At 52.2% G+C, this 27,303-nt stretch overlaps 1 protein-coding gene and 7 non-coding genes across 8 annotated transcripts; 6 read left to right on the top strand and 2 right to left on the bottom strand.

Annotated features, from left to right (window-relative positions):
* Positions 1-239: 239 nt before the first annotated feature.
* TRNAA-UGC (transfer RNA alanine (anticodon UGC)) lies at positions 240-311 on the bottom strand. The gene has a single exon. It is a non-coding gene; the product is annotated as a tRNA-Ala (tRNA).
* A 215-nt stretch (positions 312-526) lies between these two features.
* On the top strand, positions 527-598 carry TRNAD-GUC (transfer RNA aspartic acid (anticodon GUC)). Its single transcript has one exon. It is a non-coding gene; the product is annotated as a tRNA-Asp (tRNA).
* Positions 599-2,199: 1,601 nt separating this feature from the next.
* On the top strand, positions 2,200-2,272 carry TRNAF-GAA (transfer RNA phenylalanine (anticodon GAA)). The gene has a single exon. It is a non-coding gene; the product is annotated as a tRNA-Phe (tRNA).
* A 442-nt stretch (positions 2,273-2,714) lies between these two features.
* TRNAA-UGC (transfer RNA alanine (anticodon UGC)) lies at positions 2,715-2,786 on the bottom strand. Its single transcript has one exon. It is a non-coding gene; the product is annotated as a tRNA-Ala (tRNA).
* Positions 2,787-3,015: 229 nt separating this feature from the next.
* On the top strand, positions 3,016-3,087 carry TRNAD-GUC (transfer RNA aspartic acid (anticodon GUC)). The gene has a single exon. It is a non-coding gene; the product is annotated as a tRNA-Asp (tRNA).
* A 3,120-nt stretch (positions 3,088-6,207) lies between these two features.
* On the top strand, positions 6,208-6,279 carry TRNAA-UGC (transfer RNA alanine (anticodon UGC)). Its single transcript has one exon. It is a non-coding gene; the product is annotated as a tRNA-Ala (tRNA).
* Positions 6,280-12,142: 5,863 nt separating this feature from the next.
* UBC (ubiquitin C) lies at positions 12,143-14,376 on the top strand. Its single transcript, XM_037161152.2, is given in 4 exon segments — positions 12,143-12,249; positions 13,160-13,840; positions 13,842-14,069; positions 14,071-14,376. Coding segments are annotated over 3 exon segments (1,146 nt in total). The 5' UTR covers positions 12,143-12,249; positions 13,160-13,162; the 3' UTR covers positions 14,311-14,376.
* A 2,610-nt stretch (positions 14,377-16,986) lies between these two features.
* LOC119060848 (U6 spliceosomal RNA) lies at positions 16,987-17,093 on the top strand. The gene has a single exon (XR_005084678.2). It is a non-coding gene; the product is annotated as a U6 spliceosomal RNA (small nuclear RNA).
* Positions 17,094-27,303: the final 10,210 nt, after the last annotated feature.

Here is a 27,303-nt window from a genome sequence, read left to right on the forward strand (position 1 = left end):
TTCCCATGGGTCCCGTCACTGCTGCTGGACTCTGACCTGGAGGCCAGAGGAGCCCGGGGCTGTCCCACCCAGGGGCGCAGGGGCACTTTGAACTCCGCCTGGGCGCGTAGTAGGTGCTCCGTGCATGCACAAAGGAGTCACGGGATGGCCAGTTCCCCGGCTTGATGACACGAATAACGAGTGTTACTGGCTTAAATGGGCCCGGGGCCCACCGAGTAACAGGGTCAGGGCGTAAAAAGTGGAGATGCCGGGGATTGAACCCGGGGCCTCATACATGCAAAGCATGCGCTCTACCACTGAGCTACATCCCCCCGTTTTAATAGCTGCAGGAATATAGAAATCCACAGCTTTTCTCGCCTGCAGAAATGCCTTTCTAAATGCTCGGCGTCTTCATGGATGCACACGGGGCTTTCTGCGGCCCCCCAGAACCCGCTAGACCTGCAAAGGCCTGGCCTGCGGTGGTGGGAGCGGTGGGAAGAGAACACTATCTATAAAGACCCACTTGGAGGAGGACAAGCACAGCACGTCCTCGTTAGTATAGTGGTGAGTATCCCCGCCTGTCACGCGGGAGACCGGGGTTCGATTCCCCGACGGGGAGGCTAGACAAACTTTTAAATGCTCTGTGATAGACACGCAGGGGGACGTGGCCCCGCAGCTGCGTAAAGGGAACCGGGTGCGCCCCAGTGGGCCTGATGGTTACCCACCAGGGACGGAATGTCTCGAGTGTTTTCGTATTTCTACCCCTGACCCAGAGCTAACGATTACAGCGCCTTCGTCACGGAGCCCGCAGTATCCGTCTTACAACAGCCTTACCGGTAGGGGCTGCTGTGTCCCATTGGACAGATGGCGTAACTTGGTCCAGGTCACCTAAATTGCAATCTATTCCAGACACTGGCCACCTTTTGGGGACGAGGACGGGGAGAAGGTGGGAGCGACCCCTTGGCTTTCCGTTCTTATCTTTCTGGACCGTTTGATTTTGTTTTTCTTTCTCCCTCCCTCCTTCCTCTTCCTCCCTTTCTCCATTTCCTCCCACCCTCCCTTCCTTTGTTTCCTTCCTTTCTGCCTTATTCTATTTTTATCAGAACGATGCACTTCATAGTTTTTAAAGAACGTCTGTGCCTCGGCGAAGAGCAGCGGTAGCAGGCGCTGCAGCCCCCAACTTGCTCCGCTGCCGAGAGAGTTCAGAACATGTCACTTCAGAATATGCCACTTGGGCGTTTAGGTTATTTTGAGCTGCAGGCCCTTGACAAACAGCAAATGCAGGGAGAGGCTTTAGGTGAAGTCCCCTTTATCTGCCTAATGACAGATCCGTGAAGGGAACTCGGCTGTCCCACAGCCCTTGCCCAGGGATGACGGAATTGTCACAGGACAGGAGACCAGGAGTGGACGACACACCCAGACGAACTCGGTGGCAAACGGTCATACTTCCCATATGCAATCAGAAGAACATCCAAGCCCTTCACCTCGGAGGCTGGAGACATCTGGCCTCCGCCCGCGTCTTTGTCCTTGCCTCGGCCCCTGCCCCCTCCTCACCTCTTCCACGCTGACTCTTGTACCTTCGTGGCCGACCTCGTCCCAGCCTCAGGGCTTCACACTGGCTATCCTTTCTGTCTGAGAGCCTTTCATTCCTCGGGTCTTCTCACTGCCCCAGAGAAAGCCACGTTCAGGCCTGTGCGTCATCCCACGGGCCTCGGAATGAACGGCATCCCTGACCCGCTTGGGCTGCTCGGGGAGCTGAACCCGAGGGCGACCTTTTTCTTTTGCACAGAGACGAGAGCTTGAGACACCGGACTCAGCCGGGTACGATTCATCCACTTGTTCCTTTGTTTATTAATTCAATAAATAGGTATAAATATGTATGTGTCCTGAGCCCTGAGGGACACAGCAGTGACGCGGACAGATGGCTTCTCCTGGGTTTGTCTTTCTAGCCGGGACCCAGAGCAAGGACAGGGAAACGATGCAATACCCGAGCTAACAATAAACATTAAGAGGCTGGGGTCCTGTTGGAAGGCGTGATCACGGAGGGCTTCTCGGAGGCGGTGGCCCTGGAAGACGCGAGGAGGCACTGCGCGCAGCTGCGGCGCGAGCCCGGCGGGAGTGGACTGCGGCTGATTGTAGCCTCTTGGCCCGGCGCCCTCGGCGGGTGAGTCAGGGCTGCTCAGTGAAGTTGGGGCAAAGGAGAGACGCTTTGCCACGGCCGCCGAAATAGCTCAGTTGGGAGAGCGTTAGACTGAAGATCTAAAGGTCCCTGGTTCGATCCCGGGTTTCGGCAGCTCCAGCTTTTTACCCCCTCCGAAGACGAGGGGAAGGAATAAGTAAATGATTTTTTTTTTTTTTTGTCCAAAAGGTTTCCCTTTCTTTGTTTGAAACAGCTCAGAGCGGTGTCCCCCGGGGGCCCGAAGGCATGAGGTCTTCCTCATGGCTCCCCATCCGCGGAAGTCCAGCAGGGGCGAGTGTTTCTTTGCCTCCGTTTCTTTCATTTCGATTCGTCTGCCCCACGCGTGTTGGGTGCGTGGTCCTTTTTGCCTTCTGTGCATTCACGTCTGCGCCCTGGACGCCCGCAGCTAAATCAAAGAACCGGGCGGGAACTACGGCCCTTTCAGGACGGAATGAGTGGGACTCCTCGATCTTTAACTACTGCAGATCGGGGTCTGCTAGCGGCTAGTACAAGTTCAAGGGCTGTCCAAAAAAAGGGGCTGGACCAGCCCGAGAGGTGGAGGTGCCGGGGATCGAACCCGGGGCCTCATACATGCAAAGCATGCGCTCTACCACTGAGCTACACCCCCCACCCCAGGCGGGCCCGCGGATGCGGGAAGTCGCGCCTTTCCTCCGACAGCTCGCTTCTTCCTCTTCCGGGGTTCGGAGTCGCCCAGGTTCCGGCAGGTCTCTGTGCGCGCCCGGGAAGCCGGCCGCCGGGCCCTGCGCGCCTGCGCGGTCCCCGCTTAGCGGTTCGGCCGCAGCCCCGAGAGCGCCAACTCCATATGGACGAATCAGGAGAAAGCCTTGTAGAGCTTGTCCTCGTTAGTATAGTGGTGAGTATCCCCGCCTGTCACGCGGGAGACCGGGGTTCGATTCCCCGACGGGGAGGCTTCCTGCATCTCTTTTATTGCTTCTCTGTATTTTCCATCACTCTTGAACAGATCGAGCTTCTCCATACTTTTTCATCTCTGTGACACAGATCGAATTCATGTTCCTCTTCTTTCAATTTTATTTTGTAGCCCTGGCTGGTGTGGCTCAGTGGATTGAGCGCGGGCCTGCAAACCACACGCTGGGGTTCGATTCCCAGTCAGGGCACATACCTGGGTTGCAGGCCAGTTCCCAGCAGGGGACGCACAAGAGGCAACCACACATTGATGTTTCTCTCCTTCCCTTCCCCTCTAAAGATAAATAAATAAAGGCTTTATTTATTTATTTATTTATTTTGTACAGATCGAGGTCTTTAACTCACATAGGCCTGACAGTCAAGAGATGTTCGTCAGGCCCCTGTCTGTCGACTGCTTGGTTGCGCCCAGGCCCCAGCTTCCAGTGCCACCAGGTGACCAGGAAAGCCGTGCTTTCTCCCCCCGACCCGTCGGTTTCCCTGGGCCGCGTGCCCACAGCGCTGCTGGACGCCGTCTGGTCCACGCGGTGCTTTCCCGGAACAAAGCTGTCGACTGCGAAGGCCAGGAGTGGCCTCCTCTGCCCCAGGCCGTCCCCGCGTCTGTCCTGCTCCGGCTCGGAGGCTGCAAAGGTGGGCAGGTCGTGGCTGGGTGGGGGCCCCCAGACGGTGCTGGTGGGTCTGGGCCGGGCAGTGGGGCGACGCTCAGCCCAGGCTTCCCTGAGTTGCAGACTCGGCTTCCTGAATACGGGTCTCCTCCTTCTGTTTCCTGTTCTTTCGTTTTGTTTATCGGTGTGTTTGTTTTTTTGCATTCGTCCCACAAATATTAAACCAAGCACTTCGGGGCCATGTGCTGCTGTGGGCACTGGGGACAAGGCAGACGAGACCCTGCCCTCCCGAGTGGACCGGCTGGCGAGGGACACAGACCAACAGTGCAAAGCAGGCTTCCAGCGGGACAGAGGCGTGAAGATGAACAAGACACATCAGAGGGCGGGACCGGCAACGTGGGAGTCTCCGGCCCCTGGGGAGATGCGCCAGGAAGGCCTGTCTCAGGACCTGGGCGGGAAGGGGGAGCAAGCCGGGGGGGATCTGGGGAATGGCTCCGGAGCAGAGGGGGTGGCACGTGCAAAGGCCCCGAGGTGATGAGGAACCTGACCTGCCTGAGGAACAGCCAGGGAGCAGGTGTGGCTGGGGCGCCCTGAGGAGGAAGGAGAAGAGGACATTAGCAGGATCCACAGAGGCCAGATCACGGAGGGCCTTAAAGGCCAAGAGTTTTATGCGAGAGGCAAAATAATCGAGTTTGTTTTGAGCACAATAATCTGGCAAGAGAGCAAGCAGGGGTACCTGCTGAACTGAGTACAATCCCCTTAGCTCCTCCCAGACCGCGTCCCAAAGAGGGCCACCTATGGCACCCTCCTCCTCTCCAGGCCAAGGAGAGGCCACCTCCTAAGGCCCGGGGAGGGCTTGCACGGGAGCCCCGGGCTGCACCTGACCCCGTGCCCTTGTTCGTCCCTTGCGGTGCCAGCAAAGCGTCAGTGCGCTCCCAGGGGAACGACGGGAACGTCTGCCCTTCACTGGAGTTCACGGAACAAGAGCGTTGATGATAATAGGAACTAGAGTCTCAGAGCTCAGCCTTGTCCCTACCAGGCATTGTTCTGACCCTTCCACGTGTCAATTGTTCGGTGTCACTCCCACCCCGTGGAGAAGGCACTAGAAAACCCTCCACTTCACAGAGGAGGCCCCCGAGGTTCGGAAATAAAATGATTGCGGCAGAACCCAGCGTCCTGTGCGAGGCCTTTCGCCCTGAAATGTCAGGCATCTGCAGGCTGTGAGGACCAGAATGAGGACCGCTGGGTAGTTTGGGGGTGTTCTCCCCGACGTAGTAGGTGATTCTGGTTCCTCCCGAGAGGAGGTGTGGCCTCGGCTTTCCGGCCCCTCCTCACCTCTCCCTCGTCCCTTCCCCACTGAGTGGCACCTGGATGACCAGCCAGACACTAACACACTGTGACATCTGTCCCCTGGGGTGCTGGCCCAGCTCTCCAGAGGAGAGGCTGGCTCGGTGGCAGTTCACGGTGGCTCTTTTTGGTGCGCAACTGCGAAGAGCTTCCTTCCCCTGAGTCGAAGCCGTGATTCTGGGGGCGGGATCTGTTTCTTTTTGGTTGGCCTCTTTTTATATTCAGAAACGTTCTTCTGGGAGGAAAACAAGTCTTCGAGCAGATGTACAGACCTTAAAGTCGCTGAAGGTTGAAATGGTTTTAAAAGACGGGAAACTAGAGATTTCGGGATAGAGGTGCAATGAGACGACACCCTTCTTTATTGAAAAGAAATTCATTTCCCTTCCCTTCTCATCTGAGAGAAGCCACATGCAAGAATAGGTCTGTTTCTTCTTTAAAAATAAAAATAAAAATAAAAATAAAAACAAAAACCCTGCAGCAGTTCTGACTGGTGTGGCTCAGTGGATTGAGCACCAGACAGCGAAGCTAAGGGTCAGTGGTTCAATTCCCAGTCAGGGCACATGCCTGGATTGCAGGCCAGTTCCCAGTAGGGGGCGTGTGAGAGGCAACCACACACTGATGTTTCTCTGCCTTTCTCCCTCCCTTCACCTATCTGAAAATAAACAAAATATTTGTAATAGGTCTTTTTCCAACAGTACCCGTGGTTGGCAGAGGGGCAGGCGGGTGGGGAGGATGAAGAGGGCGAAGGGGTCAAATGTACGGTAGCAGGAGGAGACCAGACTTGCGGTGGTGGCGCGCGCACAGTACGCAGGTGGGTATTACAAAGTTGTACACGTGAAACTTGTACAGTGTCGTTGACCAGAGCTACCTCCCACAAATTTAACTTAAAAAAGATTCCACCAAAAAAAACAAACAAAAAAGAATAGTTCTATTTCCCTTTTGTTCTTTGGTTCCAGTGCTAGAATTTTGGCTGTAAGTTTACAAAAAAAAAACAACAAAAAAAACCCAGACCTATTTGGGAGAAACACATGTTTTAATTTGGCTTGCTTTTTATAAACCTTAACACTCATTTAAATATACCAAGCTTATTTAGAAAGAAAGCAATTTAAGATTAGAATCTAGCAGAGAATTTCAGAAAATAAGTGTCATGGGATGGGGGATGTAGCTCAGTGGTAGAGCGCATGCTTTGCATGTATGAGGCCCCGGGTTCGATCCCCGGCATCTCCACTGTACTTTTGTTCCTCATCGTTAAAGAGCTGTGAGTGCAATTTTAACAAGCGTCGCCCCTCCAGTCCCTACTCAGAGGCGTGATTTTTCTCAATAGTCGTGATCTGCCCCTTCCAGAGTCTTGAACATTCCAAATGCACTTTTGCCAGAAGAGGCGACCAGGAGAAGTCTGCAGGGAAATGTAAAGGAGGCAAAATCAGACAGTAGGACTCAAACCACAGCCAGCCCAGCAGAACGATCACACTGCGGGGTCACCGCCCGGTCCCCGGTCCTGTGACGCATTCCTGGGGTCAGCGGGTGAGTGTGTGAGTCAAAGGCCCAGCCTGCCCTTCCTGCTCCAGAAGGATCCATCCCAGAGGGAGTCACCCAAAAGGCATCTGCATTCCCAGCAGGTGCGTTTGGTTTCCTGCTGCATCAGCAAGATTGGGGGAGGGGAGGGGGGAGGGCAGGGGAGGGAGGATGAAGTGCACGTGCTATATATATCCTCTGCATTTTATCACTAAAAATAAACGCTCCATTGTATTGAAAGAAGGGGTCCCGTTGCATCCTGTGGGTTCTTTGTCTGCAGTCTTAATGGAGCCTCATCCACCAGCCTCGGCTCCTTTGACTCCGCCTCTTGTTTTAAACCATAGAAACATCTCAGCTCCCATCTGGAGGGACTCTCGGCCAAGCCTTGATTTTTCAGGTGGAACCGAACTTCCTGGAATGACTCACACCAGTCGGGGGAGTGGAATATGGTGACAGACGCTGTTGGTCACTAGCCGGACCTTCTGGGAGGGTTCCGTCTCCCTCAGTACCAGAGAGGTTTTGCGAGGAAAAACAAAAGTTGAAATTTTTTAAATCACGAGGCCCAACACAAAACTAATGATATGCTTCTGTTTTATTTTGTGTCTTATAGTTACATATTTCTCTTTTAAAAGATTTTATTTTTAGAGAGACAGGGGGAGGGAGGAAGACAGGGAGAGAAACGTCAATGTGCGGTTGCCCCTCACACGACCCCAACTGAGGGATGGGCTCCGAACCCAGGCAGGTGCCCTGACTGGGAATAGACCGGAGACCCTTTGGCTCACAGGCCGGCACTCAGTCCACTGAGCCACCCCAGCCAGGGATATAATTAAACATTTCTAAGAACACAATGACCAGGAAGCAATACCATAAGGAAAATAACAACATGAGGCTTGTGTCGGGAAATGGAACTTCCCAGAAAAGCTGTTGTGAATCTTTGAAAAATATATATTTTAACAAGGACATTTTATTTTACATTAAAAACAAAACAAAGCAAAACAAAACGAAACCCATTATATGAGCTACCTACAGTAGTCACACTCACAGAGGCAGAGAGTGGAATGGGGGTTGCCGTGGGCTGGGCAGATGGGGCGATAGAGTTGTTTAATTATCGGGGATAGAGTTTCAGTTTTGCAAGATGAAAATAGTTCTGGAGATGGAAGGTAGTCATGGTTGCATAGCAACGCGAATGTTGAAGGGTAGCAGACTATGCTGCCCCAAAATAGTCTACTTTGATATTATTTTGAGCTGAAGGCACTGGAAAAGCAGCAAATGCAGGGACAGCCCTTCACCAAATCCCTTTATCTGCCCAGTGACAGATCCTTCAAAAGGAGCCCAGTGGTCAGGGCTCCCTCCTGGGTTTCACCAACCGGGGAAGCCTGGGTCTCCTCACAGGAGGGAGACCAGGAGTGGACACTAAATTTGTCACAAACCATCACATATCCCATCTACTCTATTGTCCCATTTGTCTTTCCTAAAAATTATTTACTGTCTCCTAAGAGGCCTATATCCCTCTCCCCCTTTCCCTGTGGTATTTAAGCCTAAAATCTAAACCAAGTCCTTGAGTTGCTCGTTTCCCCAGGGTGTCTCCCAAGTGTCCGTGAAGTTAGACAGGTTAGCAAACGTCTGGGTTTTCTTCCTCTTTTTATCTGTTACCACCGGGGTCTCCAGGAAATCAGAAATGGCAAATTATTTCTCCTCCCTGCCAATACTCAGCACTACTGCGCTGCACAGTTAAAAACAGTTAAGCTGGTAAACTTCGTTCTGTGTACTCTGCCACGATTTTTTTTTAACAGCCCAAATAGGTTAGGGTTTAAGCTGCAGCAGTTCGTGTTCGGCCCCGTGATGCAAACGCACAAACGTAAACAGGAAACAGAACAGAGTCCTTGGGATCTGCGGTGCTTTTCCCCCCTGAAGCTGCGGACGCCCTTGACTACCTTTTACGGTTATATAACAGATGACAGAGCAGGACAAACCTTTCCCTTCCGGCTCTCCAGGGGGAAAGGCCTGCCAGTCTTTGTGTTCTGGAACATTCTCCCGGTGCTGAGTTAAGTCCCATATGAGGCTGTGACCTTCAGGGAAACTAAAGTCTTTGGGGGGGGGGGGGGGGGGAGGAAGAAAAGCAGACAAACAGGTATGAGTCCGACCGCTGCCTTGCAGCCTCCGCAGCCCAACACCCAGGCCTTTGTGAGCTCAGCACGTCACGTGCTCCGTCGGCCGGCCAATCCGGGGGTGTTGCTGGGCTTCTGTCCCTCTCCCATTGGTAGCCGCTCTGAAGCAATTTTTTTCTGGGGCGCCTGCAAAGGACCGGCCTGGTAGGAAGGGACTGAAAATGGATCCAATGACTCATCCTGCTTCTGGCACCTTCTAGCACATTGCATTCTAGGTCAAAGGATTTCAGGGTTAGGAGCTTGACCTGAAACCTGATTCCTGAGACCCAGTGGGACATGCAGACTTTGGGAGCCCTTCTCGGGAAACAGAAAAGCAGTAGCCAGGACAAGAAGCCTCTGTAGACCAGGGTTTCTGAACCTCAGCATTACTGACATTTGGGGCCAGGTAACTGTGTTGTGGGGGACTGTCCCATTATAGGGTGTTGGGCAGCACCCCGGCCTCTACCACCAGCCGCTAGTAGCACCGTGACCCGCAGCACTCTCCCGCCCCGCACCCAGTTATGACAACCAAAATAGTATCTCCAGATCCCGCCAGATGTCCACTGGGGGACCAGCTCACTCCCGGTTGAGACCCACAGTTTTAGAGAAACACTGGCCACCTTGAAATGGATAGAATAAAATGGTTCCCCGAAATTGCTCTGTTGGGACAATCCCTGCGTGAACTTTGGCAGTATGAATATGTTGCTGTAAATCAATGGTCCAGGAAACTACCCTGACTTCTTTTAAGTTTGTTTTTCCAGATCCCAAGCCAAGCCGCAAGCCCTGGAGACAAACTCAATACCTCGCTGGGAAACTCCCTCCCTGCATCCCATAATAAGTCTTGCACAATCCCAGAGTGCCTTGCTTTGCCGATGGTAGCACCCAGGACCCCAGCATTCCGAAGAAGGAAAAAGCCAGCCAACCTACACTGAGATTGGATAACCCCAACCCTTTCTGAGTTCCCGAGGAATAAACACTCCTAGGCCTCACATTTGGGGTGCAGAACCTGAGGCCCTGTCTCCATTTTTGCCCTCTGCGGAGCCTCAATAAATGTGCCTTTGCTTGGATCAGTGTCCCTGGCCTAAACCCTTTTCCGTCAGGTGAGAATCCCAAAGCACCTGGAACAACCTCTCTTTGGGGGAGGTCATGTTTCTCATACCTCAGTGCCCTTACATGTTTACATCTATCGACTGGAGCAAAACACCAAGTTGGACTTCGGTTTTAGGGAACGCAGGGGTATCTCGGGTTTTTGTTTTCCCTGCTAGGGACAGCATGGGTCGTGTGTGTGTGTGTGTGTGTGTGTGTGTGTGTCCCAGGAGTGTCATCTCTTCAGCCGTAGCTCTGGGCCCACTCCCCGCCCTCCCAGACTGGGTGTTTCCTCCTGTCCAAGGCTGTTTTTTTCTCTGCACCTTTGCACCGACCACAGCCGAGTCTCTGAGCCCGAGTGACTCAGCCTTTAAGCCATGCGAGTCACGAGTCACGAGGCTTGTGGAGGCCGAAAGCAAACAGGGTGTGCCTGGGAGTCAGGCCTGGTCCCTCTGGCGGAACCTCCGCGTTGGTGGCTGTGAACAATGTCCTCCTGAAGTTCAGGAAGAAATACCCTTATGAAGAGTCTCCAGGTTTTGTGCCTGTAGCACCACCTCTTCGCAGACATTTGGAAAGAATCTTTACAGACATCTGTACGGGAAGACCCTGGGGGTCTCCTGCTAACGCGAAAAAGGACATATTCTAGATTTTATTTTCCCAATAATGAATTTATTCTCTTTGAAAGGTGTTAAAAAAACAACAAAGGGTAAAATCTATTTTGATCTGCTCAAGGCGTTTTCAGACCGCATATATCCGTTACCAAACAGAAAATCCATCCCCAGATTCACAGTTTAGGTATATTTTAATAAGATAATTTTTAAAGTTCAAAAACAGTAGCCTTTTCCTGATAGCACAGCTTTTTTTAGTGATTTAGGGAACAGACCCAGGGAAACGGGCTGAGGGTTAGTCACATTTCTGGCAACTTCTTAGGGTTTTTTTTTTTTTTCCTTGAGAGGTCTTAACAGGGTAGAAATTAAAAACCTCCTCCATTACCAATTTTCAGAGACAGGGAGTTTTTCTAGAAGAGTCCAGCAGGAAGTGACTGCATAATTAAGGGCACGAGCAAAGCTTTTTCCCGGAAAACTTTTAAAAGTTTTTCACCATATTCAAATATTTTTAAAACACTTAAAAAACATGCTGACGAAATGACACAGCAAAAAGATCTGACTGGTGATCTTTTTTCTCCTCTTTGACTCCCCGCCCCCCATGGAATTCACCTGTAGAATTAAACTTCATATTGGGGATATCAAACCCGCTTTTTCCTTTTCTCTGCACAAATACACAGAGCTGAGAGTGCCTTGGACAACCTCAGGGGTGCAAACAGGCTCGATTCCTGAGTTCAGTGCAATTGGGGGGCGGCACCATGAAGCCCTAACATCAGGTGCCCCCAGGCTGCCCGCAGACCCAACTGGAAGGGTAAACAAGTCTAGAAAGTTCTACTGGAGTCAGCTTTCGGGTCCAGCTCAGCGCCGTTTACAGAGCTGTTGCAGTTTCCCCCTTTCTTTTCAAAGTCCGATACAGGCCCACCCGCGGCATTTCCCGGGCAGCAAGGGATTTTTCGCGCATTTGTTCGGAGACGTTCCTGCCGGGCTGCAGCGGGGGTTAGGCCTCGCGCGGGTGTCCAGGCCCCGAGCTGAGAATTGCCGAGTCATTCGCCTTGTCCCAGTGCCCGCGCCGTGGGGGGGGGGGGGGATGGGCGCAGCCGCCGCAAATTGGTGGAAACGGCTGAGGCTGGGGGTTGGGTGTACCTCGCGACCGGTCTCGGAGTGGAGGGAAGTTTAGGGGAACAGAAACATGTCATTATTTTAAACGTGACCCCAAAATGAAGACCCCTCTGTTTCGAGGGGGGAGGGGCGGGCGCGGCGCCCGTGAAGGGAGCCGAACCCCGACTCTGCGCGAGGTTCTGGGCCTGATCCCTGTCCGCCAACGGTGGGACCCCAGAACGGCGGGGGCCGTTAGGGCTGAGGACAGGGGGCGTCAGCCCTTGACCAGGGGACGCGGGGTTCCCACCCGCTCCGGGAGTCCAAAGATTCCATGCCGGGCTTTCGCAACCTCCACCCTCGCTGGCGTGCCCCCGCCAATCAAGTCCAGCGCTGGCCACGTCCGCAAATGTAGCGCGCAGAGAACGCGCTGATCCCTCCGCCCTGTGTGGAGACACTATGACACTGAAGAGAGCGGCCCACTAACCATCGGATTCAGCACAAAATTCCAGACTTCACAGGAGAACTTTTTAAGAAAGGCTTTATATAACGCCGAGAACTGGCTGTCTCCTCAGACAGCGGAAGAGCTGAGAAAAGTAGTCCCTTCTCGACGTTTCTGCGGAGGGATCCATCTTGCGCGGCACTACCGATTGCTATATAAGGAGGCGCCGGGCGTGGCGCAGGCAGTTCGGTGCACAGCCAGGCTTCTGTCGCTGTACTTCTCTCCGTGTAGCTGCCGCCGTCACTTGGTGAGGAGGGTTAGCTACGCTGGCCGGGCCTTTTGTGGTTGCCCCGGTGCTTGCGGGGCGGGGGAACGGGGAGCTGGTAGCGAAGCAGTCCTTCGCGGGTGAAGGGCAGCCGAGGCTTTTAGTCGCTCGGAGCTTGGGAGCCGAGCGGCCCTGAGTGGTGGGGGTGGGGAACGCCGCAAAATGGCGGCCGGCTCCGTTCCGCCGCCGGCCTGTGAAGCGGCCTCTGAGGGCTGAGAGGATACGAGGGGGCTGCGGGTGGAGAAGAAAGAGCGAAGATTTTGGCTCCTTAGCGGGGGGAGAGCGCAGTTTTAGGGCTGGTCTGTGTCGGGGTTTCGAGTGTGAAGTCTGTCACGTAACCTTCCCGGTTAGAAATCTCGGTTTCTCGACGCCGCGAGCGGGGCACCGGCCAGGTCGGTGCCCCTCAGGCCGCCCTGCCCCCGCGGCGGGGGCGCGCGCTGGCGTGACGTCACCCGGGCGCGGGCGCACAGTGCAGGGTGGGGCCCCCTGGCGGTGTGCGCGGTGGGGGCGGGTCGGCTCCAGGCGCAGGGCTCCGGCCTGGCTTCCGCTGGTGGCGTGCGCGGGACAGACGGCCGCAGGGGGCTTGGGCTGGTTTCGCAGCTCTTCGGGTGTGAGTGACTGAAGCTCGGGTGTTTTACTTGGTCAAGGGAGTTTTGGTCCGCATCTTGGGGCATGATAGTATATTGGGTATTGGGGTGACTTTGGTTAAATAAGGTCACGTTGGTTTCAAGTGTAACAATACGTGATGTGGGTAGTGCGCTGTGTTAGGCAAGGTTCTGTGTTACGTAGCAGTGCAAAATGACATTTCATTTGTAGCCTTAGAACTGTTGAAATGTGACTTGACTGCTAAACTGTTGGGGGGTTTGTTTGTTTCATTTTCTCCTTCTATCAGACAATGCAGATCTTCGTGAAGACCTTGACCGGCAAGACCATCACCCTGGAGGTCGAGCCCAGTGACACCATCGAGAATGTCAAGGCCAAGATCCAAGACAAGGAGGGCATCCCCCCTGACCAGCAGCGGCTGATCTTTGCCGGGAAGCAGCTGGAGGATGGGCGCACCCTGTCCGACTACAACATCCAGAAAGAGTCCACCCTGCACCTGGTCCTGCGCCTCAGAGGGGGGATGCAGATCTTCGTGAAGACCCTGACCGGCAAGACCATCACCCTGGAGGTCGAGCCCAGTGACACCATCGAGAATGTCAAGGCCAAGATCCAAGACAAGGAGGGCATCCCCCCTGACCAGCAGCGGCTGATCTTTGCCGGGAAGCAGCTGGAGGATGGGCGCACCCTGTCCGACTACAACATCCAGAAAGAGTCCACCCTGCACCTGGTCCTGCGCCTCAGAGGGGGGATGCAGATCTTCGTGAAGACCCTGACTGGCAAGACCATCACCCTGGAGGTCGAGCCCAGTGACACCATCGAGAATGTCAAGGCCAAGATCCAAGACAAGGAGGGCATCCCCCCTGACCAGCAGCGGCTGATCTTTGCCGGGAAGCAGCTGGAGGATGGGCGCACCCTGTCCGACTACAACATCCAGAAAGAGTCCACCCTGCACCTGGTCCTGCGCCTCAGAGGGGGGGATGCAGATCTTCGTGAAGACCCTGACCGGCAAGACCATCACCCTGGAGGTCGAGCCCAGTGACACCATCGAGAATGTCAAGGCCAAGATCCAAGACAAGGAGGGCATCCCCCCTGACCAGCAGCGGCTGATCTTTGCCGGGAAGCAGCTGGAGGATGGGCGCACCCTGTCCGACTACAACATCCAGAAAGAGTCCACCCTGCACCTGGTCCTGCGCCTCAGAGGGGGGGATGCAGATCTTCGTGAAGACCCTGACCGGCAAGACCATCACCCTGGAGGTCGAGCCCAGTGACACCATCGAGAATGTCAAGGCCAAGATCCAAGACAAGGAGGGCATCCCCCCTGACCAGCAGCGGCTGATCTTTGCCGGGAAGCAGCTGGAGGATGGGCGCACCCTGTCCGACTACAACATCCAGAAAGAATCCACCCTGCACCTGGTCCTGCGCTTGAGGGGAGGTTTCTAAGTTTCCCCTTTTAAGCTTTCAACGCATATAATTGCACTTTGTTTCAATAAAGTTGTTGCATTCCAATGTAGTGTGATTTTTTTTTTCCTCCTTTGCCAGTGTTAAGTAAGGTTTTTAAAAAACTTATAATGGGATTTGAGGGGTAAAGGGTTTAAGTAACATCCTGTGGTAATAGGTTAGAATTGCCAGTGGGGGGTGGCCTAAATTTAGAACTGCATTTGGGTAAGAAAAAATAAATTGGATGTTGTAGTTAAGACTTCCCCTGTGTGCAGGTAAATGTAGATTTATTAGTAAAGTACTGACTTGAAAAGTACTGAGGTTGGTCATGTCATGAGGTATCTCGGAGTGGGAAGGTTTTCTGGGAATACCAGAACAGAATTGTGATTTTTTTAAAGGGTGGGGGTGGTTGTAAGGAACATACAGAAGAACCAACTTTAATAACAGCGCTCAAAGTCACAGGTGCATAGAAAATCATTTGGCCTGGTCAGACTTAATGGGTGGTTGGTATTTAAGTCTCTACTTGTGCATCATTTAGTGGTTATTTAAGAAAAGAAAGCTGATAGGAATATATTTGGTAAAGGCTCAAGATTTCTCAATTTTATGTGACTTTAGATACAGGATTTCTATATAACTTAATTGGTGGTGGGTGAAGCTAACTTAATTGGTGGTGGGTGAAGCACTTGGCCTTCCCTCTTCATTTTGCAGAAGTTCACAGTAGTGGCACTTACACAATCATAATGCTGGTAAGGAATTCTGTATTTCATAAGGGGAGCCCAAGGACATTTGCAGGGAAGCTGGCTTAATATAAGGAATAGGCACCCGGAAATCAGGCCTGTTGGAGGACTTAAGGTTGTACCAGCCCCTTCACTGCTTCCTTCCACTCTTGAGTTTTAGGGTATCCCTTTGTAGCATCATGTAAGGGTTTTCACTAGTTCTAAAATACTTGAACTCAGCAGATTGACCACTGTAGGATAGGAAGGAATTACTGCAAATTTCTTACGTGATGAGTCCTTCAGTGTTCCAAGTATAAGAAGTTCAGTGGCTAGTTAACAGTTGAAAATAAGGGGCTGGGTCATCTCAGTTACACCTGATGTTCTGGGATATGAGATGGGAGGCAAATGGAGACCTTGCTTGCATTTTGCAGAGCTGGCAGGATCTTGGGTGCACTAGAGAGCCTGGGTGTTGCAGAGGTGGGGGAGCTCCAAAGTCCACTGAACTTTTGGCTCCTTGAACTAGCATGCTGCTGTTAAGTGTGAAATTGATAATCACAAATAAGCACATAAACAGATGTAGCCCTGAAGGGTAGTTCTGTGGGCAGACCAAAAAGTCGCTGGGTTGATTCCTGATCAAAACTTGTCTGGGTTACAGGGGCCTGAAAGGCAAGCAGTCTCTTACCCTCAAAGAAAGTTGCATTCAAGCTTATTCCCAGGAAAAAAATGAGTTAGGCATGTATTTCTCTCATAGTACATATGTTGTGTTTTATAAAAGGTAATCCACCTAAATTCCTAATTGCCTGTTTTTACTTCCCTGTGATAACTTTTTTTAAATTGATTTTGGAGAGAGAGGAACATCGATTTGCTCCACTTAATGCATTCATTGGTTGATTCTTTTATCTGGGATTGAACCTAGATAACAAGTTCAAGCTCTGATCTGGGATTGAACTACAACCTTGGCCTATTGGCCCAGTACTCCAACCAACTCCAGGGTGATGACTTTTAGTTAAAATTGCATTTTTGGACTTTTGGTGTAATACACATGCCATATGCATACATGTAGACACAAATAGAGCCATTCACAGCACAGTTTCTCAGCTTAGTCCAAGAAAAGGGGTATGTTTCTATTTTCATGCACTTTTAAGTTCCAACTTGAAATCACAGTAAATTCGATTCTTGGTCATAAAGGCTTGCTTTACACATTCACATGTCGCCAAAGTCTGCAGCCATGTAAGACATCACAAGGATTTAACTCCGATTTTCCATCAGCTTTTTTTTTTCCATTTATTCAAGCACAGTTACCTTCATTTTTCTGCCACCGCTTTCCTCTGCCGCCACCTCCCACCCAGTCCTACCCCTTTTGCTTTGTCCATGGGTCCGTTACACACACTGCCTCACTCTTGGTAATGCTTTTGCTAGTATTCCACGGTACGGGTGTGGTGTGATCTGTTTAACCTTGTATACCCGCGTTTGTTCCCAGGTGATGGCTGTTACTGTGCTGCTGCCAGGGGTACATCCTTATTTTGAAAGGATAGTTTAGATACGAGAGGCCTACTTAATAAGGTTGCTGGGCAAGATTAAAAGTCACCAACCTACAGGAACAAATATAAAGGACACATGGACAAAAACTGGAGGGGGGGGGATGGAAATGGTAAGGAGGTGGGGAGGGCTGGGGGGTGTAGGTGGGAATGGGAGGAAAAGACAGGAAAGTACTTGGACAACAATTAAATTTTTTTAGAGTGCCCTGGCTGGTGTAGCTCAGTGGCTTGACGTAGGCCTGTGAACCAAAGAATTGCAGTTCATTCCCAGTCAGGGCACATGCCTGGGTTGCAGGCCAGTTCCCAGCAGAAGACGTACAAGAGGCAACCATACATTGATATTTCTCTCCCTCTTTCTTTCCCTTCCCCTCTAAAGATAAATATTTTTTTAATTAAAAAAATTTTTTTTAAAGTCACCAACCTCAGTGCTCCCTCCGGTAGCACATTTATTAAAATTGGAACGGTACAGAGAACAGTAGGGTGGCTTCTGAGCAAGGACAACATGCAAATCTGTGAAGCTTACGTACTTTTTTATTTAAAGCGTTAGAACTTATTTTTGTAATTTAATTTGTGACTACTATATTTGTTACTGCCCCCTATCTTTTGATTCTTCTAATAGGTAACACGTCCGTGTGCTTCAGACGTGGGAAAAGCGTAAAAGCGTGTGGCAAGAAGACGCCCATCCGGTCTCCCGCCCACCCACTGTGCCCTTCGCAGTTCCCCAGTGCACACGCAAACAGCGGTGACTCCCCCTTCACACAGAAGGTAGCACCCCGCACCTTGCTGCTTTGCTTTATATCTTCCATACATCCTTTCATTTTGAATAAAGGAAAAATACCTTTTATGTAATTGTCTCAAGAACAAAGAACGCCACCAGGGCAACACAACCCATAGGGAGCAATCACAACTCTCTCCAAGAAATACAAGCGTGTCCGGAGTTACAGTGACTGAGTGGTGGATGGCAGGCTCCCGGCACCAAGGAGTCCTCAGTCCAGGGAGATGCGGGGCTTGATTGGGTCTATTGAATGACCGTGAAGCCTGCAAATACCCCAAAGTTTGGTTTCACATCATGTAAGGGTTCATCGGTATAGATGCAAGTGTGTGAGCCTTGAATACAAGGGGGGAAAATGTGTGCCTTGTAGATTTAGTAGATTTATTGTCCCTTTTTACGTTTTCTCTGAAGGTACAACAAGATCCTCACCAAATTACAAATACAGCTTTCAAAGAAGTATTGTTTACAGAGGGCAAGGCCTTTGGATCAAAAGATGGCATTTTCGTCTGCAGTGCTCATTTCTGCCAGAAGAGGGAGGAGCTGGGACAGATGCGTGTAGTTGGGAAGCCTGCAGCGTCCCCAAGTGGTGGTGGCTGATCAGGTAATTTATGTGTTTACCTATCTTGCCGTACAGAGGCTTGTTTACTCTCACCAGTCAGATGTTTTATTCTTTCCCGTTTCCCCAGTTCTGTAGCCCCCTCCGTTGCCACCCCAGCTGGAATTACTCCGTAACATGTAATGGGGCCGTCACTGGACACAGACCCTCTCTGTCTTACCTTCTTCCATCAGATCTAACCCTTCCACGTGTTCTTCTCCCTGTTGCCCTTGTCTGCCGGCTGCTTTCTTCCCAGGCCTTCCCAGACATTTTGCACGTCCCTCCTCCGCGCAGGTTGCTTCTGCTTTCTGAAGTACCACCATGCCCACCTCAGCAAATCAAATTCTACCCAATGTCAAGATCTGACTCAGAGATTCCCCAACACCTCCCCTGACTGTGCCGCCTGGAAGTGGTCTGTCTTCCCTGAAACCTTCCAGCCCTTGCTGTTTTACTGAAGTTCTTGATTCAAATGGGATAGCTCTGTTCCTTTTTTTTTGTTATTATTACTATTATGTATTTGGATTCATTGGGGTGATATTGGGTAATACAGTTACACAGGTCTCAGGGGTATGGTTCTCTAAGACATCATCTGCATATTGTGTATGTTCACGGCCCCCGGCCCTATTCCTTTCTTTGGTGATAAACAGCAATTGCACACAGCAGCTGAGACAAGCAGTTGAATGAGAGAGGGCTGCGGTCCCATCTGCGATCAGATGGGCAGGAAAAACGGGTGGATGCGGCCTTGCTGAACGGGGTGAGGGTGGGGGGCAGCAGAGTAATGCAGGAGCCTTGGGACCGGCAAAGAGCTGGGCATGTTTGAGAATCAGAGAGCTACCAGCCTGGGCGAGGTGGGGCCGCGGGGCTTTCGGTGGGTTTTCGGTGGCTGGTCTGGAGGGGCCCAGGCGCTGGGGCGTTTGTAAAGGTGGGAGCCACTGTCTCACACTCTCACTGTCACTAAACAGGTGAAACAGTTTCTAACCCAACCAGTACCAAAGAATTGTACTGAAGAAAAGTGCGTTCAAATATATTTTAAAAAAATAATAACTTACCCCAGTTCCCACTTGCAGTCTTATTTGTAGCAAATACAGGTTTCCGTTTACTCAAAGCCCTGGAGCCCCTGCTGCATCAGGATGCTCTGAGTAGCAGGGAATTCAGCCCACGGCCTGACTCCTCTGGCATGTGCGTCATCTTTGCATCAGGACACTGAGGGCTCCCGGGCTTGGCCTCCGCCCGGTGGTCCGTTTTCCCTCAGGCTGTGAGCGTGTGACGGGGCCCTTCCAGACATCACGCAGACCCAGAAATATCCAGAAGGAGGAAAGAAAACATCTCTCTCCTGTGACTCTCAGTAAGAGCAGGAAAGTTTCTCCCAGAAGTGCCCTCCGCCAGCGTGCCCTCGTCAGCTGAAACTGGGCCACATGTACGCTCATTTTATTGTCCCAACTGCAGGCTCTATTTAAAATATTTTAAAAACTTTTCCCTATTGCTCCCCCCTTATGGTTATAACACAAGTTTTGACAGGAAACAATAATTAGGACACATTTGTTTCTTTCTCAGAGATGGTTATGCTAAAACAGGGCATACTTAGAAACCCTCAAGGTAGCCTTGTATTTGGGTGCGGGCTGTGAACCAAAGGTCCTGGGTTCAATTCCCAGTCAGGGCACATCCCTGGGTTGCGGGCCAGGTCTCCAGTGGGAGGCGTGTGAGAGACAACCACTCATCAGTGTTTCTCTCCCTCTCTTAACTCCCTCCCTTCCCTTCTCTCTAAAAAGAAATAAAGTCTTTTAAAAAGAAAACCTCAAATGAATCTTAAAATGTGTTGAAAACCCTAACTCTAGGAGAGAAGGGTGAACCCCAGCAGGGTGGACCATGGCAGGGGCGTGCCCAGCTCTCCCGTGGGCAGGAGGGAGCTAGGAAGGGTGTGGGGCCAGTGGGGAAGGGCCAGCATGTCCTTGGAAGCCCATATGACGGCCGTATGTTTCTGTATTTTGTGTGACTTAAATGCTTTCCACGAATCTGTGCTGGTAAGTCACTTGTTACACAGCCAGCTCGCTGTTCCAGGAGATCTTTCCAGTGGCTGGAAAGATCATCACTGTTGGCTTCTCAGTGCTGCTGGTGCTCTCGAGTATGCAGGGAACAAAGCAAATGGCAATGCAGAGAAGAGGTCACAATCCTGTGCTGTGGCTACTAAGGCTCCATGGTTGACCGCCCCTCCCTGTCCCGGAGGACTCCGACAGTCCGTCTTTCTCCTTGGCCCTGACCTGACGTCCTCCTTTGGCCCCCGTCTATGTCTCCCAAATTCAGAGGCGAAGCCCACTTTCTTTGGGGCCAAGTATAAGAAAATAGTGAATTAGAGAAATATTGAAAGTTTTAAGATAACAGCTTTCCTCATGTTTACAGACATGAAGCAAATGATTGTTCTTGAGCCATTTGCCCGAAAAGAGAACGGGGTGGTGACCACTGACAGAGCCCAGCCGGGGTCTTCTCCTGGGGATGGGACCACCCCCCCCCCCGAATCAAGGGGGCACCGAGGCTCCGGAAGGACAGAGGGCAGGCCAGAAGTGGCCGCCTACCCCTGACACCTCCGTGCTCACTGATCACTGACCGTAAGTGCCCGATGTAGCAGTTACGTAGGGCTGCGTAGCAGACCACCCCCGGCGTAGCAGCTGAACCCGAGAGCCCGTGCGTCGGGGGCTGGAGCGCAGTTTAGCTGGGTGCTTCTGGTTTGGGTGTCTGATGAAGGCTGGGTGAGGGCTGGCCCAGGTGGGGGGCACCCCCACCTGGCTGGCATAACGGTGCTGTCCTTTCCACGGGGCTGCTGCAGCGACCTCCCAGCGTGACAGCTGCCTTGCCCAAAGCGAGTAATAGAGCGAGCACAGGGTGGAAGGCGCAATGTCCTTCAGGGGCCAGCCTTGGAAGTCACACGCGCCCGGTCCCACAGTACCCTACTGTTGCACAGGCCCATCCTGCTCATTTGGGAGGAGACCACGTGAACACCAGGTGGGGGAGCCCTGGAGTCGTCTCAGGGCTGCGGTTGTCCCCCCTCCTCTGCAGTTCTGCTCTCTGTGGTTTCAGTGACAGCAGTCGGCCTTAGTCCAAAAACACTGAGGTCCAGGAATCAACCATTCGTAAGGTTTTAAAAATGGATTTTCGAGAGAGAGAGGAAGGGAGAGAGAGAAAACATCAATCTCTTGTTCCACTCATTTATGCATTCACTGGGTCCCTCGTTTATGTGCCCTGACTGGGGATCGAACCCACCACCCTGGTGTATCAGGATGATGCTCTAAACAGCTGAGCTACCCGGCCAGGGCAAGGTGGCTTATGCCTCCAGATCTTTGCCCCCATGTGCATCTGAAAGATAAACTTCTCAAAGGGAACTTGCCAGGTCAAAGGGCATAGGCATTTTAAATCGAGGCAGGCTTTGCCAAATTCCTGTCCAAAGAGGTTACCCAACTTTACACTTCTGCCCAGCGGGAGCCAGCAAAGCCCGTCTCCCCACACCCTCGTCGCCACGTGGGCTTCTCCAGCTTCCGCCTCTGCTCATCTGCTAAGTGGACAAGGTTGCTTGTCGTGGTTATAATTTGAAAGTTATTCCAAGTTTCCCCTAACAAAGTAGGGGCCCCGTTCATGGTTTCATTTGACAAAATCACTTTCCACCTGAAAAAGCATCTCCCGGAGCTTTCTGTCTCACATGGGGGAGACTTTGCCCCCAGGGGTGCGTCTCTTGTTGACCTCGGCACCCATCGCCTCCTCCTGTCCCTGACTGTCACCGGTGTGGAGCTGCGCACTGCTGATTATCAGCTATGGCTGATGCGGAGGGAAGGGCAGAATCGTATACGCAGGGCCCCTGGCTCTGACACATGGTGACAACATGCCTCTATTTTAGAAAGTAAAGGCGCCACGCATCTCTCAGGACACTCAGCTATGGGTACAGCTTGTTCGTTTGCCCAGACAAGTGAGGGCTGTCACCCACCCTCCTCATCAGCGGCCGGTTCACCGATTTTCTCTCGGGAACCAGGACGGGTGCAGGAGCAGACCATGGCCTGAGCTGAAGTGTGCGAGGGGCGGCTAAACAAAGTGTGGTCCGTGCCCACAGTGGACGATTATTCAGCCATAAAAAGGCAAGTCTGACCCAGGCGACACCACGGATGGGTCTTGAGGATGTCATGCTGAGTACAATAGGCCAGTCACTCGAGGACAAATGCCACATGATCCCAATTACCTGAGGTTTGCAGAGGAGTTAAAATCACAGAGACAGCACGTAGGAGGGCAGGGTCGGGGAGTCAGTGTTAACGGGGCGGGGTTTCGGCCTGGGAAGGCGGGAAAGTCCCGGAGGCAGATGGCAGTGACGATTGTACAACAGTGTACTTAACGCCTTGGAGCTGTGCGCTTGGAAAATGGCTAAAAAAGCACGTGCAGGGTGGCAAGGCCTGGCAAGTGTGTAGGAAGTAGGAGGACAAACAGAAGAAGGCCCGAGAGTCCCCGGGGAGGTTTTTCAGCGTCTACAGGACGGGCCACCCATGGCCAGCCCAGCGCACACGGGCCTCTCCGCGCTCCAGGGTGTGAGGGTGCGTGGGGGCGGGGAGAGGACCCTGGTTAACAGCTAGACAGTCCAAGGGGAGGCTCCATGACTCGAACCCCATGTTATCTGCCACCTGTAGGCAGGAGAGTCTTAGCACCCCAATCCTCTCCAAAGCTTCCCCAGAAGTTTACCAGCCACAAGGGGGCGAGAGGAGGTGGCCGCCCCCCTCTTCCTCCCTCCTCCCTCCTCCCCTCTGTCTCTCCCTTCCTCCATCTCATCCTTCCCTCCCTTTTTTGTTTTGTTTTTTAAAAAAATAAACTTTATTTTTTAGAGCCATTTTTGGTTCACAGAAAAACTGAGGGGCAGGTGCAGAGATTTCCCGTGTCCACGCTGGCCCACACGGGCGTGCCCACCCCTCTGTCAGCACCCCCCACCTGGGGGGCAGCCCTCCTTTTAGAAAATCGTGGCCAAATTCATGTGGCATCAGTCACCATTCAGTCTATGTTGAAGTGCACCGGCACTTGGCTCCCTGGCAATGTGGCGTGACTGCCACCTCTGTCACGTTCCAGGACTTATTACTACCACCGAAGGGGGCCCCAGGCCCATCTATCGGTCCCCTCCCAGTCCCCGGGGCAGCCGCTGATCTGCTTCTGGCCCCTGGGGATTTACCTACTGTGGACGTTCCCTACTAACAGGGTCACTCAGCCGGGGTCTTTGGTATCTGGCGTCTCTCACGCAGCATCATGTTCTCAGGGTCCGTCCACGTTGTGGCAGGTGTCTGGGCTTTGTTCCTTTTCATGGCCGAGTCACAGTCCCCTGTGGGGACGGACCACACTTTGTTTCCCCCTTCCTCTGTTGGGGGACACTGGGCTGTTTCCCCAACACGGAACCGCGTGTTGTGTGTGTGTTTACTGTTGGCACAGCGCTGTGTGGAGTGGGCGTGCACCCGCCGGGATGTCCGTCCGCACCCCCTCGGGCGTCCGTCTCAGAGCAGCACTGCGGGTGGGCTGCCGACTCTGCACTCTCCTCGCTGAGCACCTGCCAGGCCGTCTTCTCCTTCCTCTTTGATTCTGACGGGCAGACTTCATTTTAAAAGGCTTTCAGCTCACATTTGAAACTCCACAGAGCCACCAGGGATTCCTTTAGAACATTCCCCGGATTCCTGCCCCTCCCGGCATCCAGCCCCCGAAGGCGTCTTCCTAGCACACAGATAAAATTCAACCTCCTCGGCAGCCCACAAGGACCCAGAAGGTGCGGCCCACGGTCTTTTTACCTCGTCTCCCCCCTGCCCCTGCCCCACCATTCATCTCTGTGTCAGAGAGGTTTCCTCTGAGACACTTCTGGGGCCTCTGCCATCTTCCTGTGACCCTCATGCTGCTCCGTCATCACCCGTATCTCATCGCTGTTCCTTTAACTAATCTCAAGGGCATTCCATCCTCCCAAGGTTTGATGTTTGCACGCTGTGTCCTCTGCCCGCCAGGCTCTGCCCGGCCTTTGAGCCACAGCCCCCCTGCCCTTCCAGTTCAGGCTGTCAGACAGGCCTGCCCTGGCCTCCTATCCTAAAGTGGCCATCGGGTCACTCCTGGCTATCCCTGTGCTGTCAGTATCTCGCACTTTTGCTGTTTACTCATTGTTTGCCTCCCCCCCCCCTTTCCAAAGCAGGGAACCTGGCTTTTCACTGCTGTCCGCTCGTGCCTAGAACAAGCCTTGACAATAGCAGGTGTTCAATAAATATTTGTGAAATAAAGAAGAAATGAAGAAGAATAATTTTTTTTGTATCTTAGGGAGACAGTTCTTTGACAATGTTGAGTCTTAATACTTCCCTAAAACATCCTTCTTTATTTCAAAAAATTATTATTTCTGGGCATAGAAAGGAATGGGGGTATAGTTCAGTCTTCAGGTGTCTCTGTGATACTTCATTTCTTTTTTTTTTTTTTAATATTTTATTTATTTATTTATTTATCTTTAGAGGGGAAGGAGAGAGGGAGAGAAACATCAATGTATGGTTGCCTTTCATGCGTCCCCTGCTGGGAACTGGCCTGCAGGGAACCAGCCTGCAACCCAGGCATGTGCCCTGACTTGGAGTCGAACCACGATCCTCTGGTTCGTAGGCCCACGCTCAATCCACTGAGCTACACCAGCCAGGGCGATACTTCATTTCTTAAAAGCAAGCAGAGACACAAAATATCACATAATTCCATTTCTATGAAGTGTCCAGAACTGTCAAATCTATAGAGACAGGAAGCAGGTTGGTGGGTGCCAGGGGCTGGGAGCGGAATGGGCGGTAACTGTTAAACGGGGACAGGGTTTCATTTTGGGTGATAAAAATGTTCTGGGTCCTGCCTGGTATGGCAAGTGGACTGAGGGCCAGCCTCCAAACCAAAGGGTGACTGGTTCGATTCCCAGTCACAGGCCAGCCTGGGATGTGGGCCATTTCCCCAGTAGGGGGCATTCGGGAGGCAGCCACACATTGATGTTTCTTTCCCTCTCTCCCTTCTCCTCTGTCTATAAATAAAGAAATAAATAAATCTTGAAAAAAAAAAAAGTTTGGGAACCAGAAAAGGCGATTGCATAACATTGTGAGGGACACGAACACTGCTGACCTGCTCAGTTTTGAACAGTTGGGTTACGTCATTTCACCTCGGTTCAGAAAGAGAAACACGCCCATCACCAAACACACATCCTGGAGGCCCCACAGCTGTGAGGCGTCTAAAGGAATCGGGTTCGCAGAGACAGAGCGGGGACGGTGGCCGCCAGGCCTGGGGGCGGGGGCGGTTTCGCTTCTGCAGGACTCCTGTTGCACAACCGTGTAAGTGTGTCTGACACTCCCAGGCTGCACACGTACAGCTGGTGAAGATAGTGACTTTCCTTATGTTTTCTATTTCACCACAATTTTTTTAAAAAATTAAGCATTGAGGAAGAAACCAGCAGAGTGGACATGTCGCTGTGATAAGTCTGGGGGAGCCGGACACTCGGTCCACGGTGCCCCTCTCACTGTTCGCTGTGGTTTCGTGAACACTTGAAATATTTCTCAATCGGGAAAACATTCTGGACGCAGTTCCTCGGGATACATGGGCAAAAAAAACTGTGATCTGGAATTGTTTTTAGCTTTTATGTAAATCTTGGAAAGACTTTTTCAAAGTGGCAAAGAGGCCTTGATTACCTTAAGCCTATCTTATATATATAATCATATATACAATCACATATATTTACACACGAACATATATATACATATGATTGTAGAAATGGAATGGAATTGTTTTGTCTTGCTGCTTCTGCATCATTCCGTGCGTCATGGTGGACAACTGATGGGAAGCATTCTGCTTGGTTGTAACCGCCCCCCCTCCCCGTGGATAAGGCTGAGTGAGCAACCTTCGGACTGTGAGCCACTGAAGAGACAAAGCTCGTCTCCCAGGCAGCAGCACTGCTTCTGCTTCACCCCCAGCCCCCAGTGTTTGGTCTGTTAGTCAATGACCAGTATGACCCCTGGGGGGGGCAACCTAAGCCAGACACAATCACTTAGGAGGCCCTCTAGAAAGGACTCGGGGGGCTGCAGCAAAGAGGGGGTGTGATGGACCCTCGCCCCCAGGCTATTCTGACGTAGCCTGAGTCCCCATTTCCGCCTGGGAGAAGCACTTCCTGGCTCTAATCCACTTAAGCCTGGGAATCTATGACTGGGAAGGCAGTGCAGACCTCTCCTGGCTAGAGCGAGTTCCCATCAGAAAGAATTCACAAAGTCCTGTGGAGCCTACTTTGCTAAGAGCACTTTCATTCCTATGATAAGGGTTCGAGCAGGAAATGAGTATGTCTCCCAAAGTTTTTGCAACCCCCTTACCTTGCAGACACTGACTCAGATTAAGCCCTCAGATGTCTTTGAGATGTTATCTACTGTTTGATCCTTGCTGCCTGACATTGATTGATGAGCTTTACCCGTATCCCTGTGTGTTCTGAACCTAATAAAAGCCCTTGAGGAAGGGGCTCTTGGTCTTTCTCCTCTGAGAGAATGACCACCTCTCCTCCCCAAGCAGGTCATGTCTTGGAAGTTTCATTTTCATCTGTGGTGGACGGGGGGACTTGTGGGCCAAGTGACCCCCACAGATAACCTCTGATGGTCACTTCACAATTCTGGGGCTACGGGATTCAGCAAGGCAGTTTTGGGTCGTTCACGGGTTTGGGGGCAGGTATGGGTGGGGGCGTCAGGAGGCGTCCTCACTCCCACTTTGAGTGGCTGGAGCCGGCTTTGCCTGGGTCCTCGTGGGTCCAGAACGCCACACACGGCACCTTCCCGGGGTCCGGCAGCCCTCCTTGCGCGATGGCTGGGCTCCCAGGGCGAGCGTGCCACCAGAGCTCGGTGGACACCCCGTGGATCTGCCTACTCTGGACATTTCGTTCTGTGCCTTAGAAGCCAGTACAGCCACAAGGTGCAACTTGAAGGTCACGTTGTTAAAAAAGAACCTGGCTGTCCTCCATTCTCTTTTTCCCTGTTCCCTTGCTCAGGAATGTGGACAGTGAACCAGCTGAGACCCAGGGTGGGGTGGGGTGGCGGGGGCAGTAGGGAGCCATAGGAAAGGAGACAGCCACCCACATTCAAAGGGAAGAGGATTCGGTTCCACATTACTGTTTTGCTTTTTCCTTTTTAAAAAAGTGGTGAACAACACGTAACATCCAATGCACTCTGTGAGCCATTCGGACGTGCGCCGGCCAGCGGCGTTAAGCAAACGTGGGTGTTGACCGCCCACCAGGTCTCCAGAACTGTCCCATCTTGCAAGACTAAAGCTCTTTACATGCCAGCTCAGGTTCGTGGACATCTGGTCTTGCCTTGAAAGGTGATCTTAAAGGAGAAAACGTGTGCTCTG

This window comes from Artibeus jamaicensis, unplaced genomic scaffold (genome assembly GCF_021234435.1).
Source record: "Artibeus jamaicensis isolate MK-2021 breed Jamaican fruit bat unplaced genomic scaffold, CSHL_Jam_final contig_525, whole genome shotgun sequence".
Lineage (NCBI taxonomy): Eukaryota > Metazoa > Chordata > Mammalia > Chiroptera > Phyllostomidae > Artibeus > Artibeus jamaicensis.